The sequence below is a fragment of the Bos taurus genome, chromosome 11 (genome assembly GCF_002263795.3).
Source record: "Bos taurus isolate L1 Dominette 01449 registration number 42190680 breed Hereford chromosome 11, ARS-UCD2.0, whole genome shotgun sequence".
Lineage (NCBI taxonomy): Eukaryota > Metazoa > Chordata > Mammalia > Artiodactyla > Bovidae > Bos > Bos taurus.
Genome location: NC_037338.1, coordinates 67,767,982 through 67,784,834, shown reverse-complemented (window position 1 = coordinate 67,784,834; position 16,853 = coordinate 67,767,982). Strand labels below are relative to the sequence as shown.

The 16,853-nt window shown below is 40.3% G+C and overlaps 2 protein-coding genes across 4 annotated transcripts in view; both read left to right on the top strand.

Annotated features, from left to right (window-relative positions):
• The window catches only part of NFU1 (NFU1 iron-sulfur cluster scaffold), a 28,935-nt gene extending 23,035 nt beyond the window's left edge, over nucleotides 1–5,900 (top strand). For all 3 annotated transcript variants that reach the window (XM_010810135.4, NM_001046566.2, XM_059891503.1), the window contains 2 exons: nucleotides 212–386; nucleotides 5,737–5,900. In XM_010810135.4, the coding sequence (XP_010808437.1) occupies nucleotides 212–386; nucleotides 5,737–5,781 (220 nt within the window). In that variant the 3' untranslated portion in view covers nucleotides 5,782–5,900. The remainder of the gene's footprint in view (nucleotides 1–211; nucleotides 387–5,736) is intronic.
• An 820-nt stretch (nucleotides 5,901–6,720) lies between these two features.
• Nucleotides 6,721–16,853, top strand: part of GFPT1 (glutamine--fructose-6-phosphate transaminase 1) — a 75,884-nt gene continuing 65,751 nt past the window's right edge. The window contains exon 1 of the mRNA XM_024998270.2: nucleotides 6,721–8,916. The gene's annotated coding sequence lies outside the window, so the exon portion shown is untranslated. The remainder of the gene's footprint in view (nucleotides 8,917–16,853) is intronic.

Here is a 16,853-nt window from a genome sequence, read left to right as displayed (position 1 = left end):
TAAAATGCAATAAGCAGATAAAGTTCTTGTATGAATGAATTGGCATTTTATCTGAAAGTTACAAATGAGTAGCTACTAACTGTTATTATTCTTGTTTATAAGAGTGGCTCTAACTTTGTGAATTTATTAATATAAAATCTAAGCTCTGTGTTGTATTTTTTCAATAAAAACATATTATTTTAAATATATCACAAATATTCTGTGTCTACAGGCCAACTGTGCAGGAAGATGGAGGAGATGTAATCTATAAAGGCTTTGAAGATGGCATCGTACAGCTGAAACTCCAAGGTTCTTGTACCAGCTGCCCCAGTTCAATCATTACTCTGAAAAATGGAATTCAGAACATGCTGCAGTTTTATATTCCAGAAGTAGAAGGCGTAGAACAGGTATGCCAATATTGTATGACAGTTTAGATTTAATATTAAAATGAAGTTTTTGGAAAGAAAAGAAATTCATGACGTGACATTTTCTTCAACTGCTATATCATTGTGTTACCATTATTATCAGGCTCCTTCTTTGAGAATTATCTTTATGTTAATAATTCCCTGCTGTGTGCTCAGCAGTTTTCCAAATATTACATGGTTTATTTTCTAACAACACGGTTTGTTAATATTAAATAAGTCACTTTCATTTTGTACTTGGGAAACAGAGGGCATATTGCTGTTCTGGCTGTAGAAAAATTATGAAAGGGAAACATCATGGAATTTTATAGATGACATTTATCAGTCTTTAGTGGAAGAGCTCTACTACTTCATATTTTTTTAATTAATTGATTAATATTTGGTTGCACTGAGTCTTTGTTGCTGTGTGTGGGGTTTCTCTAGTTGAAATGAGCAAGGACTACTCTTCATTTTGGTGCACAGGCTTCTCATTGCGGTGGCTTCTCATGTCGCAAAGCGTGGGCTCTTGGGCATGCAGACTGCAGTAGTTGGGGCTCATAGGCTCCAGAGCACAGGCTCAGTAGTTGTGGCGCACAGATTTAGTTGCTTCACAGCATGTGGGATCCTCCCGGACCAGGGACTGAACCTGGATCCCCTGCATTGGCAGGTGGATTCTCATCCACTGTACCATGAGGGGAGCCCCTCCACTACTTCACATTTAAATACTTCTTGTTCTTAAACATGCAGGCAAGAAGCCCTTCAAAGAATCATACTTTGTTGTACAAAGTACAGTTACAGATAGAGTTTTAGAGCTTTATTTATAGCCTGATGTCGACATTTTTTTCCTGCCCAAAGATATCTAAGGAATATAGTACCAGTATTTTTCTCAGCAGTAATAGTGACCTTCACTGCTGTTATTCTCAACCAAGAGGCAAGGCCTTCTGGAGAGCCATTATCAAGGAAGGAAAGAGAATATGGAAATTAAAAATTTGAAAAAAAAATGCTTCAGGTAATTCTGTGCTTTTAAGGAGAAGGCATCATCTCTCAGCTCCTGTGAGACTCACTCTTTTCTGGGCAGTACTTAAACCTGTCCCTGTGGTACAACACATGCCATCTCCTCTTTGAAGTTCTTATTAGTTCTTCAGTTGGAGTTAAGCCCTTCTTTGGTGCAAAGCTTCTGTGTGTCTGTTTCAGCTTTCTGGTAATGGATAATTCCTTGAGAGATTTATAATCGTACCTAGGTCTCTGTGTTCTTCTGTAACAGCCTTGTGTGTTGTACATGTTTACCTAGTTTTCGTTAAATATTTAGAAACATTATTCCAAATTTAGGAATATTTTGCCTAAAATAGAAGTTGATTGACAAAATTTTTTTGATTGGATGTTGCTGAGATTGCATATAAAAATATCAGTTCCTTGAAAGTAAATATCCATTTTTTATTCAGTGCAAAAGAAACTATGAGGGAATTGATTGTCTCAGATCAGAACCAGATTCATCTAGATTTAAAAAAAATTAATTTTGGCCCCATTATCCTCTGTATGCCTTTTTAAAAAAATAGCTAACACTTTGCTAGATTGACAAAGGAAGGTTTTTATTCACTTGTCCAGGGTTGGGTGATGAATTGGCAGTAGGATTATAAACCTGAGTTGGTTTTAATTATAGTAGGTGTGGCTAAGAAAAAAAATAGTCTTAGGTTTATATAACCCTTTTCTTTTCCAGAGGAGTTGGTTTTTATTATCTGAGTAATATATTAACTCATGAAAAGATACTAATCCTTTTATTTTTTCCTTCGAGTATTCATTAGTATTTTTCCGTAACTTAACTTGAAATGAAAATCTTCATATTTTCCTAAGGTTTAAAATGAACTTTTATCTGAGTAAGACCAACGTGATTAGTTGCTAGTATATTTTCTAGCAACTATAAAGGTATAGTCTCTTTACCATTTTTAGGGATTCATTTTTCTAATACATATTTTTGCAATAGCAATTTGGTATATTTCCCTAGGACTATGCTTAAGGAAATAAGATGCTTTTGAAATAAAAACAAAAGAAGTCAATTCTGTATATTAGTCATAGAGCTAGGAAATACCAGTTCATCATGATGGTCCTCTATGTCCACCTGAGACTCTGCTTTTGGAAACCTCCTTTGGAACAAGGAACACAGACCAATGTTTTAATTAACTTGCTGCCCAATATGCTACTGGAGATCAGTGGAGAAATAACTCCAGAAAGAATGAAGGGATGGAGTTAAAGCAAAAACAAGACTCAGTTGTGGATGGGACTGGTGAAGAAGCAAGGTCTGATGCTGTAAAGAGCAATATTGCATAGGAACCTGGAATGTTAGGTCCATGAATCCAGGCAAATTGGAAGTGGTCAAACAGGAGATGGCAAGAGTGAATATCGACATTCTAAGAATCAGCGAACTAAGATGGACTGGAATGGGTGAATTTAACTCAGATGACCATATCTACTACTGTAGGCAGGAATCCCTTAGAAGAAATGAAGTAGCCATCATAGTCAACAAAAGAGTCCAAAATTCAGTACTTGGATGCAATCTCAAAAATGATAGAATGATTTCTGTTTGTTTACAAGGCAAACCATTCAATATCATGGTAATCCAAGTCTATGCCTTGACCAGTAACACTGAAGAAGCTGAAGTTGAATGGTTTTATGAAGACCTACAAGACCTTTTAGAACTAACACCTAAAAAAGATGTCCTTTTCATTATAGGGGACTGGAATGCAAAAGTAGGAAGTCAAGAAATACCTGGAGTAGCAGGCAAATTTGGCCTTGGAGTACAGAATGAAGCAGGGCAAAGGCTAATAGAGTTTTGACAAGAGAATGCACAGGTCATAGCAAATGCCCTCTTTGAACAACACAAGGGAAGACTTTTTACATGGACATCACCAGATGGTCAACACCGAAATCAGATAGATTATATTATTTGCAGGCAAAGATGGAGAAGCCCTATACAGTCAGCAAAAACAAGACCAGGAGCTGACTGTGGCTCAGATCATGAACTCCTTATTGCCAAATTCAGACTTAAAGAAGGTGGGGAAAACCACTAGACCATTCAGGTATGACCTAAATCAAATTCCTTATGACTATACAGTGGAAGTGAGAAATAGATTTAAGGGACTAGATCTGATAGACAGAGTGCCTGACCAACTATGGACTGAGGTTCCTGACATTGTACAGGAGACAAGAATCAAGACCATCCCCAAGAAAAAGAAATACAAAAAGCAAAATGGCTGTCTGAGGAGGCCTTACAAATAGCTGTGAGAAGAGAAGTGAAAAGCAAAGGAGAAAAGGAAAGATATACCCATTTGAATGCAGAGTTCCAAAGAATAGCAAGAAGAGATAAGAAAGCCTTCCTCAGTGATCAATGCAAAGAAATAGAGGAAAAAAACAGAATGGGAAAGACTAAAGATCTCTTCAAGAAAGTTAGAGATACCAAGGGAACATTTCATGCAAAGATGGGTTCAGTAAAGGACAGAAATGGTATGGACCTAACAGAAGCAGAAGATATTATTAAGAATAGGTGGCAAGAATACACAGAAGACCTATACAAAAAAGATCTTCCCGACCCAGATAATCACGATGGTGTGATCACTCACATTCACCTAGAGCCAGACATCCTGGAATGTGAAGTCAAGTGGGCCTTAGGAAGCATCACTACAAACAAAGCTAGTGGAGGTGATGGAATTCCAGTTGAGCTATTGCAAATCCTAAAAGATGGTGCTGTGAAAGTGTTGCACTCAATCTGCCAGCAAATTTGGAAAACTCGGCAGTGGCCACAGGACTGGAAAAGGTCAGTTTTCATTCCAATCCCAAAGAAAGGCAATGCCAAAGAATGCTCAAACTACCACACAACTGCACTCATCTCACACGCTAGTAAAGTAATGCTCATAATTCTCCAAGCCAGGCTTCAGCAATATGTGAACCATGAACTTCGAGATGTTCAAGCTGGTTTTAGAAAAGGCAGAGGAACCAGAGATCAAATTGCCAACATCTGCTGGATCATCAAAAAAGCAAGAGAGTTCCAGAAAAACATCAATTTCTGCTTTATTGACTATGCCAACACCTTTGACTGTGTGGATCACAATAAACTGTGGAAAATTCTGAAGGAGATGGGAATACCAGACTACCTGACCTGCCTCTTGAGAAATCTGTGTGCAGGTCAGGAAGCAACAGTTAGAACTGGACATGGAACAACAGACTGGTTCCAAATAGGAAAAGGAGTACGTCAAGGCTATATATTGTCACCCTGCTTATTTAACTTCTATGCAGAGTACATCATGAGAAACGCTGGGCTGGAAGAAGCGCAAGCTGGAATCAAGATTGCTGGGAGAAATATCAATAACCTCAGATATGCAGGTGAAACCACCCTTATGGCAGAAAGTAAAGAAGAAGCAAAGAGCCTCTTGATGAAAGTGAAAGAGGAGAGTGAAAAAGTTGACTTAAAGCTCAACATTCAGAAAACTAAGATCATGGCATCCAGTCCCATCACTTCATGGCAAGTAGATGGAGAAACAGTGGAAACAGTGGCTGACTTTATTTTGGGGGGCTGCAAAATCCCTGCAGATGGTGATTTCAGCCATAAAATTAAAAGACGCTTATTCCTTGGAAGAAAAGTTATGACCCACCTAGATAGCATATTAAAAAGCAGAGGCATTAGTTTGTCTACAAAGGTCCATCTAGTCAAGGCATTGGTTTTCCAGTGGTCATGTATGGATGTGAGAGTTGGACCATAAAGAAAGCTGAGTGTCAAAGAATTGATGCTTTTGAACTGTGGTGTTGGAGAAGACTCTTGAGAGTCCCTTGGACTGCAAGGAGATCCAACCAGTCCATCCTAAAGGAGATCAGTCCTGGGTGTTCATTGGAAGGACTGATGTTGAAGCTGAAACTCCGGTACTTTGGCCACCTGATGCGAAGAGCTGACTCATTTAAAAAGACCCTGATGGTGGGAAAACTTGAGGGCGGGAGGAGAAGGGGACGACAGAGGATGAGATGGGTGGATGGCATCACCGACTCAATGGACATGCGTTTGGGTAGATTCCAACAGTTGGTGATGGACAAGGAGGCCTGGTGTACTGCGGTTCATGGGGTTGGAAAGAGTCAACACGACTGAGCAACTGAACTGAACTGAACCGAATATTCAGTTTGCTTTTATGTTGCTAGAATATCAGATTTTTATGTAAACCTTGTGCTTTGGGGCTGTTGATAGATTTATTCTTACTGGATTGGTATGTACTGTTGCAGAGTATTTTAGGTAAGCAAGTAATATTAAAATCATGAAAATAGCAATTTCTACTCCTTAATTCTGTATTTTTTTTTGTTTGTTTGTTGTTTGTTTTAGGTTATGGACGATGAATCAGATGAAAAAGAAGCAAACTCACCTTAAACTCATTTGAGTTTTCTGTGGGCCCTGCAGTTGGACTTGTTGATAATATGTACTAAGCTTTTATTATTAATCTGCTAAGCAACTTGAGGATTAATAAAATATGTCCTTTCTTCAGAGAATGATATATAAATATTGCATGTTTGCTTTACCTCATATGAGTTATTTATAACATCCTGAATCATCTTCTGTACACGTGGATTTTGTCCAGGGATATTTTTATTTTTGTTCTTCATTTCTCATGGTTCCTTCTTTGCATAATGTGTGAAGCAGTTTAAAATACATTCCCTACCCCCAATCTGAGTTATTTACTCTTTAAATACAGAAGTAAATAGGGAGAATCTTAAGATATTCTAAAATGGCTTCACTTTTTATGAGATGTTTTAGACTATTTTTACTGAACTTTTACCTTGTTAAACACTAAACAATTTTAGTTTTAAAATGGTATCTGGTGACTTCCCTGGTGTCCAGTGATTAAGAATCCACCTTGCAACGTAGGGGATGCAGTTGGATACCTGATCAGGGAACTAAGACCCCACGTGCCACAGAGCACTTGAGCCTGCATGCCACAGTGAAAGATCCCAAGTCCTGCAACCAAGACCCGATACAGCCAGATAAATAAAATATTTTTTAAAAATGGTATCTTGCTAGTAGCTCCCAACGTAGTATCATGTAACTTCCCACTGAAAGACCAAAAAAAAAAAAAAAAAAAGGATCACAATGCTGAAAACTGATAAAGAACTAAGTCCTAGAATGTGGACAAAATTTCTATTGATTACAAGACAGCAGGCTGAATTGAGAAAAACTGCCTTAGTGTGCCATGCCAGAAAATTCGACAGTTATCTTTCTATTAACATAATGCAAAGAGCCAACTCATTGGAAAAGACCCTGATGCTGGGAAAGATTGAAGGCAAAAGGAGAAGGGGGCAGCAGAGGATGAGATGGTTAGACAGCATCACCAACTCAATGGACATGAATTTGAGCAAACTCCAGGAGATAGTGAAGGACAGGGAAGCCTGGCTTGCTGCAGTCCATGGGGTTGCGATGAGTCAGACACAACTTAGCAACTGAACAAGAACAACTTTCTACCCCATAGGGGTAACTTTTCTCAGATGACCCAAATAGCAAATTACACGTCTCTCTTGTTTTTGATGGGGTTTCCCTGGTGGCTCTGATGGTAAAGAATCTGCCTGCAATGAGGGAGACCTGGGTTTATTCCTCAGTTGGGAAGATGCCCTGGAGAAGGGAACAGCTACCCACTCCAGTATTCTTGCCTGGAGAATTCCATGGACAGAGGAGCCTGGCAGGCTATAGTCCATGGGGTCACAGAGGCAGACAGGACTGAGTGACTTTCACTTTCACCTTCTTATTTTTCTATAGGAATTCAGAGACAGCAGTTCATAGACAGTATCAGGAAAGGAAACATAAGTACGTTGGATCTTTGGAACTTTCTTCCCCAAAAGTGTGGAGATTAACATAGGGATGGAAACAAAAAGAACTCCAGCATTTGTGAGTGGTGGAAAGAGAAGTTTTTATTTTTGTTCTTTTGGTTCATAGAACCGGGCATTGCGGTTGGAGAATTTGTTTCCTGAGCCATTATAGCGGAGAAGGCAATGACACCCCACTCCAGTACTCTTGCTGGAAAATCCCATGGATGGAGAAGCCTGGTAGACTGCAGTCCATGCGGTCACTAGGAGTCGGACACGACTGTGTAACTTTCAAGTAGACAACCTGAGCGACTTCACTTTCACTTTTCACTTTCATGCATTGGAGAAGGAAATGGCAAGCCACTCCAGTGTTCTTGCCTGGAGAATCCCAGGGACATGGGAGCCTGGTGGGCTGCCGTCTCTGGAGTCACACAGAGTCGGACACGACTGAAGTGACTTAGCAGCAGCAGCAGCCATTATAGATGAATTTAGGTTAGACTTTGGGAATTACTTTGTAAGCTAGGCACAGTAACCTGCCCTTTAGGTGAAGCTACAGGAAATTGAAATTGTGGAGGAGATGCAGTTAATCAGTCTTGGGTCTGGCCACAAAATAAGTGGCTGAGTGGGGGTGGGAGATTCAGTTACTGGAATATAGGAACTCACAGAACTGAGAGGCCAAGTTATTGGAAAGATTCTCTACAAAACAGAGCAGCCATGAGGAACAAGGAGGAAAGGTGGAGAACGTTCTCAGCACACAAAATGTTGTAATCAGAATCTGGAAGCTGTGAGATGGGAACTGCAGGAAGCTAAGTAGGACTTGAGTGTGAAGTGGAAGGAAGGCCTTAGCTGGAATGGGGCAGAGGCAGGCAGTGCTTTGTGCAGACAGCACTGTAGAAGTTCTTGGCTGCCTACTCTTCTTTCAGCCAGAGAGTTTACGCTGAGGCTTTCTTCTGACTGAGAGGTCTTCTCAGTTACCATTTGCTTGCCCTGTGCCCAGGGAAGAGAGGTCTCAGCTCAGTCCCAGGGGATAAATTATGACTAGTCTAACTCAGTACATCTTAACTCCTTTTTTCTTTGCCAGTCATTAGTCTAAGTATGGACACAGTCATGTCCGACTCTTTGTGACCCCATGGACTATGCAATTTATGGAATTCTCCAGGCCAGAATACTGGAGTGGGTAGCCAGTCCCTTCTCCAGGGGGTCTTCCCAACCCAGGGATAGAACTCAGGTCTCTCTCATTGCAGGTGGATTCTTTACCAGCTGAGCCACCAGAGAAGCCTCTTAAGTATGGATACATGGCCCAGCTCTGCCTGTGAACTGAAAGAGAAAGTCTATTAGAAAGTTCTGGAAAGATTGTCTTCCTTGATTGAGAGAGAAGGAAGTTTACATGTAAAGAAGGCTCTTTGCTTCTCCATTCCATTCCTCCCTGCTAGGTGCACTGTAATATGAAGACTTGATGTCCAAGGCTCTGACAGTCAGCTTGTGATCCTGAAAAGCCAGTTTGCTAAGAATGGCAAAGAAGAAGCGAAAAAAAAAGGAGATCTGGATATTTGAGGACTCTATTGACCTTTGAGCTAGTCCAGGAACCACCCATTTTCAGAGTATCATGTGAGATAAAAGGTTTTCTTGTTAAAGCTGCTGTTATCAATTACTCTCTCATTTGAAGCTGGTTGCCTTCTAACAAAGAACCTGGTAAATCATGGAGAACTTTGTAAGTAATTTTACTGCTTAATTATTTGTGGTAGACAGTGCCTAATGTTTGGAGAAGGCAATGGCAAGCCACTCCAGTACTCTTGCCTAGAAAATCCCATGGATGGAGGAGCCTGGTAGGCTGCAGTCCATGGGGTTGCTACAAGTCGGACGCGACTGAACGACTTCACTTTCACTTTTCACTTTCACACAATGGAGAAGGCAATGGCAACCCACTCCAGTGTTCTTGCCTGGAGAATCCCAGGGATGGCAGAGCCTGGTGGGCTGCCGTCTATGGGGTCTCACGGAGTCAGACACGACTGAAGCGACTTAGCAGCAGCAGCAGCAGTGCCTAATGTTGATCCTAAAATGACAACAAATTTACATTTTTAACTGAGCCACTTTTTCAAATATTTTTTCAATCAAATATTAATTTAGGTTTAGATTACTCAGGTGATAGTTTTTCATTTTGAATAGTTAAGTTATATTTAATTTCCTCCTCCCGGACAGCCACAAAGAAAGTAATCATTAGTTAGTTGTTTTTCACTAAAACAAAAAAATTAACCCCTCAAAATGTATAAAATTTTTGTTACATGAAATATTCTTGAAGGCACTTTATGGGATATTTCAATATGTATTTGAGACAGAGATTATTGGCCAAAAGTAAAGAGAGCACCTGGAGGATTTTTTACTAAACAAAATTAGGGTGTAGCCTATCATGGAAGGAGTAATTTCCCCCTCCACCTCTCTCGAGTTCTTATGAGTGGACACATAATTAAATTGATACAAGATAGATTAGCTGGAGAAAAAGAAAAAAATTTAATTCTTATAGATGTCTCATAGCAATGCGACCTAAGAAGTGGCCAAAGCAGTTGGCTTTTATATTTCCAGACAAAGTTGAGAGGAATTGACAGAACAAAGAAATGTAAGTTTGGGTGCTTAATTAGTAGGACTTCCCAGGTGGCTCAGTGTAAAGAATTTGCCTGCCAATGCAGGAGAGGCAGGAAACTGGATTCAGTCCTTGAGTTGGGAAGATTCCCTGGAGGAGGAAATGGCAACTCACCCCAGTATCCTTGCCTGTAAAATCCCACAGACAAAGGAGCCTGGCAGGGTTGCATTGAGCCAGACGTGACTGAGCACACAGGCTCAATTAGTAAGGAAGAAGTTTGGACTTGGGTGGGTAGTAAGGTAGAAAGGAAGTGACGAGGTTTGTTTAGATAACCTCCTGGTCTGAATTCCCTATCTCTACTGATAAGGATGTCTTCCTACCTCCCAGTACAGGAAGGGTACCTGTCACATGGAAGATTTATTTCCTGCTTTCAGGGAGACGAGAGGGTCAGTGAGTCCCTCTTGTAATGGCTATTTCTTAAGTAACTTGAATTCAAAATAATATGTCTTTGAGGCATATTTTGGGGTGCCTGCCTTGAGCCCCAACAAACCCTAAACAGAATAATGAGCAAAGTATATAAAAGTAGTAAACTTTCATTGTACATTCACTGTGTGACACTGTTGTAAGCACCTTATATTTATGAAGTCATTTAATCTTATGAGATCAGTAACTATTGTTGTTTCCATGAGGCACAGAGAAGAGAAGTACATATTCCATTGCCATAGAACTTAAGGGGAAAAGACAGGAACATGACCCCTGGGCATTCTGGTTGCAAAGCCTTTGCACAATACTGTACTATTTTGCCTTAAGGGAATTGAACCCATGTACCTTTCCTGAGTATTCCTATCTCAGGGAAGGGAAAAAGCATCTCTTGTCTCCATAGCTGCTGCTTTCTAGTGGACAAATGTCTTTCCCATCTGTTATTTGCTCCAGACCATTACGGGCCAAAGCAGTGCGTATGGTGGACAGTTTTAAATGCAGGAATATGAAGCTAGCTGCTCTCCAGTCCATTGGGAATTTACATCCCTTTGTGAGGGTAAATTTATACTCCCAGCCTTATGCTCTGCTTCTGCACATCAGGATTATCAATGACAATTCCACAGGGTGCTTACAGTCTGCAGAATCCACTTTTGGAAGAAACTCCAGAAAACAGTATTTTTCGTCACTGTACATTTCTAGCTGTCTTTCAGCTCTAGGCAGCTCCCTAGAATGGTCCACTTTTATTTTGGCTCTGGTCACATCCTGCTGCTGCTGCTAAGTCACTTCAATTGTGTCCGACTCTGTGCGACCCCAGAGACGGCAGCCCACCAGGCTCTGCCGTCCCTGGGATTCTCCAGGCAAGAACACTGGAGTGGGTTGCCATTTCCTTCTCCAGGTCACATCCTAAAGGACAGAAATAGACAAGCCCGGTTAATCTCATGGTGTCCAATTTGTTGACAATTTCTTGGCAGTAGAATGAGTTTCTTTCTAGCAGAGGAAGAAAACTTGCCCCAGGTTCTGCCTACTGCGGAAATTTGGAGCCACCCTAGAGGGGAGTATTGGGAAGTGTGTTCGTTGTTCATTCTAGTTGGAGTCAGTACCTCAAGTTTGTCCTCAAACCTGAGGAGTGGACATCTTTTGATTGTGTGTCTTTGGTGTCCCCTCATTCTTTTCATCCTTTCCTTTGAAGACCTACATTTTCCTGACTCCATGTGGCTCTGTCCAATCACCATGTCCTGCCTTCTTTGCAATGGAAGTGGGGCATGTGACTCACACTAGACCCATCAGAATCCTTGCCTAGAATATAAAAAATGAGGATGGAGAAGTAACCTCTTTCCCCTTGGACTGCAAGCTGGAAATAGGTGATTTCAGAACTGTGGGGGGTGGGGTGGGGGTCTTTTCCTTGTCCATGAGGTCACAGAGAGAGACAGAGTTCTGACAGTTTGTGTCCCTGGATATAGATGTACTTGAAACTCTGTATCTCTGTCCTTCCAATTACATTAGCCAATAAATCCCCTTCTTCAACTAGTTTGAGTTTCCTCTAGAAATTTAAAATAAATACATATATTCACACTGAGGAAATCAGTAAGATCAACCTCGGATGTATTAAGGTTCTCTAGAAAAACATAACTGTTAGGACAGACAGGGAGAGAGAGAGTGAGAGAGAAGGAGAGAGGGAGGGGAAAAGAGAGAAACAGAACTAATAGGAGCAATAGGAGGAGAGAAAGTGAGAGAGGGAAGAAGGGAGAGAGTGAAATTCATTTTAAGGAAGTGGCTCATGCAGTCATGGAGGCTAGCGAGTCCAAAGCATGCAGGATGGGTTCCAGGCTGGAGACAGGGAAGAGCTGATGTTGCAATCCAACTCCAGTTCCGTGGGGAATTCTTTCTAGCTCTTAGAGGCGGGTGTGTCAGTGTTTGTTCTGTTCAAACTTTTAACTAACTGGATGAGGCCCATCTACGTAATGGAAGGCAATGTGCTTTACTCAAAGTCCATTGAATATAAACATCTGGAATATAATATTTTACCAAATATCAGGGCACTAGTGCAACCAAATTGACACATAAAACCAACCATCACGGTGGGTAAAGTTTGCCTTCATCTCCAATTTCTTTCTGATTCCTTCTTCGATATCTCAGCCTCCTCTCTCCGGCATTACCACACCTAATTCCACACGCCCTTATGTTGTCCCTTTCTCGCCCAGTGTGGTAATTTGTCTGGGTGTTCTTGTCTGGAGAATCCCAGGGATGGGGGAGCCTGGTGGGCTGCTGTCTATGGAGTCGCATAGAGTCGGACACGACTGAAGTGACTTAGCAGCGGCAGCAGCCTTCCTTCTAATTTTAGAATTATCTTCACTTTATCCCCATCATAACTTGTATTTCCTCAGGGGTTTTTTTCACACCTGATATCCAAATGAAAATAATCCCATATTTTCACTCTAAAGTATAATGGATGATAATGACTTAATGTAGATCTCCTTGGGGAGGGAGTAGTGAGTAGTGTTCCACATTAAATATATATGTACAGGTAGAGTTCAGGAAATGTGATAGGGAAGAAGTGAAGGTAATTTTGCACAGGGAACTTGCTGATTCCCTTGTAATCTTATTTTGTGAGTAATTGTCTAGTTCTCTATAGTTAAGTCCTAACTACTTAATATTTGGTTCCCTTTTTAATGCTTCTTTTTTAAAAAGGGGAAATGCAAAGATGCAAAAGTTCAGGATTTTTCTTTAGGGAACTACCAATAGATTAAATATAGCTAGACCATAAGATGCTTGAATAGAACGGTGGGAGATGATGCTAATAAAACTGACAAGAGTGAGATCTGAATAACAAATGGTGTGTGCATAGGAATCTGGACTTAACCCTGCAGGTGAAGGATACCCACTGAATTGGAAGCAGAGAGAAACAGGATCTGATCTATATTTTTGAAAGATCACTCTGGTGTGAAGGTGTATAGGATGAACTGGGGCAGTGGTGGAACCAAAGGGGTTCACTAGAGGGGTCTTTCTGAGGCCACGACTGGTGCCTTCTGTTCTTCTGTTTGTTGCTTTCTTCTCATAGGCCTTTGTGGCTCAGCCTACTTCTTTTTCCTTTGATACTTGCTACCGCCTTCTCTGTTCACTGAAGTACACTTCACAGAACTCCAGAAAAAGTGGGCTACACATGTCCTTGCTTCCTGTATTCTTTTAATGCACAGACCTTTTAAAATATTGAGATAGGGGCTTCTTTGGTGGTCCAGTGGTTAACAATCTGCATGCCAATGCAGGGGACACGTGTTCCATTCCTGTTCCAGGAAGATCCCACATGCCAAGGAGCAATAAGCCCATGGGCCACAGTTACTGAGCCTGTGCTCTCGGGCCTGTGTTTTGCAACAATAGAAGCCACCGCAATGAGAAGTCCATTCACCACAGTGAAGAGTAGCCCCTGCTTACTGCAACTAGAGAAAGCTTGTGTGCAGCAACAAAGACCCAGTGCAGCCAACAATAAAAGTTAATTAATTAAAAATATTGGGATATAATTGACATATATTCGTTTCAGGTGTATAAAATTATTGATTTGTACTTATTACAAATGATCAGCACAATAAGTCTAGGTGACATCCATCACCATACAGTTATAATTTTTGACCCTGGAGATGAGAACTTTTAATATCTTAGCAACTTTCAAATATATAATATGGTCTCATTAATTATAGTCACCATCCTGTACACTACATCCCCAGGACTTATTTATCTTATAACTAGAATTTTGTACCCAGGCCTTTTTAATTTTAGTAATTTATTGCTACTTATTGTTATAATCCAGATGAGGGATAACAAAAATCACAAACATGGGAGCATTTAAAAATCTTATAAAGCCATTTCAATTATGGTTCTTTGTTTCATTGGTAAAGACAATGAAATCTCTAATGGCCTTCAGCCCATCAGTTAGCATGGCAAGGAGAAGGCTGAGAACCATCATATTCAACAGGATCACTTATTTAACTTATATGCAGAGTACATCATGAGAAACTCTGGGCTGGAAGAAGCACAAGCTGGAATCAAGATTGCTGGGAGAAATATCAGTAACCTCAGATATGCAGACGACACCACCCTTATAGCAGAAAGTGAAGAGGAACTAAAAAGCCTCTTGATGAAAGTGAAAGTGGAGAGTGAAAAAGTTGGCTTAAAACTCAACATTCAGAAAACGAAGATCATGGCATCTGGTCCCATCACTTCATGGGAAATAGCTGGGGAAACAGTGGAAATAGTGTCAGACTTTATTTTTTTGGGCTCCAAAATCACTACAGATGGTGACTGCAGCCATGAAATTAAAAGATGCTTACTCCTTGGAAGGAAAGTTATGACCAACCTAGATAGCATTGAAAAGCAGAGACATTACTTTGCCAACAAAGGTTCATCTAGTCAAGGCTATGGTTTTTCCAGTGGTCATGTATGGATGTGAGAGTTGGACTGTGAAGAAGGCTGAGCGCCAAAGAATTGATGCTTTTGAACTGTGGTGTTGGAGAAGACTCTTGAGAGTCCCTTGGACTGCAAGGAGATCCAACCAGTCCATTCTGAAGGAGATCAGCCCTGGGATTTCTTTGGAAGGAATGATGCTAAAGCTGAAACTCCAGTACTTTGGCCACCTCATGTGAAGAGTTGACTCATTGGAAAAGACCGTGATGCTGGGAGGGATTGGGGGCAGGAGGAGAAGGGGATGACAGAGGATGAGATGGCTGGATGGCATCACTGACTCACTGGACGTGAGTCTGAGTGAACTCCGGGAGTTGGTGATAGACAGGGAGGCCTGGCGTGCTGCGATTCATGGGGTCGCAAAGAGTCGGACACAACTGAGCGACTGAACTGAACTGAACCATCCTTACTTTTTTTTTTTTTTGAGTTCAGTTAGTTCAGAGCTTTCGTTCAGGAAAGAAAATCTTTTCCATTTCCTCAGATGTTTGAATTAGACCCAGATGTCCTGTTTCTTTCATAGACCATTTATTTTCTTCTCCTCCAGCCCTTATCCCCAAAGGTCCAGCTATGGCAAAGCTCTGTAGAGATGGGGGTCAGACAAAGTTCTTCTGTATCAGTGTCTTTTGACTGATGGTTACAAAGGCTCTCTGTTGCAGTGGGTGGGTGAGCTTGTTCAAGGTTGGGCTGGGAAAATATTGACCTTCAAAGTTTCTTCCTGGCAACTGGTGCATAAGCATCTTCCAAAATAGCTGTAGAACGGACAAGACAAATTGGTAGTCACGATAGATGAGCAAGCAAAAGAGGAAAGCCAGGGTCTGATAGATAATTAGTTTGAGCATGAGAACTTTGGTGACACTGGGTAACATTTTCTTTGTGGCATCAACGGGTTTTCTGGTGATGCACAAAAGTAATGTTCAAACTTTGGAATCGTACCTTCATTCCTTGAGTGAATATCACTAAGTAAATATCACTAAGATTTTGCCAGAATCTCTTAGATCACGGTTCTGAGGCTAATATGTACATGCATAGACTTTTTTGCCTCTTGAGTTAAAAAATGTGTAGTCTATTAACAAACAGCAAACAGCTCACTGTTTTTTAACTTTGCTATGGGTAATTAAGGAACCTATTTCAGGGCCTGAAATATTAAATGGCTTTCAGGTAAGAAGTACTTTAATTAGTTAAATGTGACATTTTCCTGTCTTCCTTTGAGAACAGTGATAAAAGGGCATCTTTTTCCTTTTTTGAAAACAAACAACTTTTTATTGAAGTATAGTTGATTTACAATGTTGGGTTAGTTTCAGGTGTACAGCAAAGTGATTCAGTTATATATATATATATATATATATATATATATATATATAATGTATTAATAGTTTCCTGTGCCATACAATATGTCCTTGTTGGTTATCTATTTTATATATATTATATATTTTATATATAGCAGTGTGTGTATGTTAACCCCCAAATTCTAATTTATCCCTCCCCCCTTTCCTTTTTGGTAACCATAAGTTTGTTTTCTATGTCTGTGAGTCTACTTTAGTTTTGTAAATAAGTTCATTTGTATAATTTTTTAGATTCCACTTATAACTGATATCCTGTGATATTTATGCTTGTCTGATTTACTTCACTTAGTTTGATAATCTCTAGGACCATCCATGTTGCTGCAAATGGCATTATTTCATTCTTTTTATGGCTGAATAAAATTCCATCATATATATATATATAGAGAGAGAGTATGTAATGGAATATAATGCACCTTCTTTATCCATCCATCTGTCGATAGACATTTAGATTGCTTCCATACTTTGGCTACTGTAAATAGTGCTGAACATCGGAGTGCACCGTATCTTTTTGAATTAGTGTTTTCATCTTTTACAGATACATGCTAAAAGGACATCTTTTTTCCTCTAAGAAAAACTGGAAAGCCCTTTGCACTTGATTAGATAACCAACCATAGAAAGTCAATTCTGCTAAGAACACAGGACTTTTCCCACTCATTCAGAAACATTTTTGATCTCTTACTTTGTGCTAGGGTATACTAGGTGCTGGGCATGCAAAGACTTGTTCTACTCTCAAGAAACTTAGCTTTGCAGGGAAATATACAAAAAATCATAAAATATAGATGCATATTGCTTTAA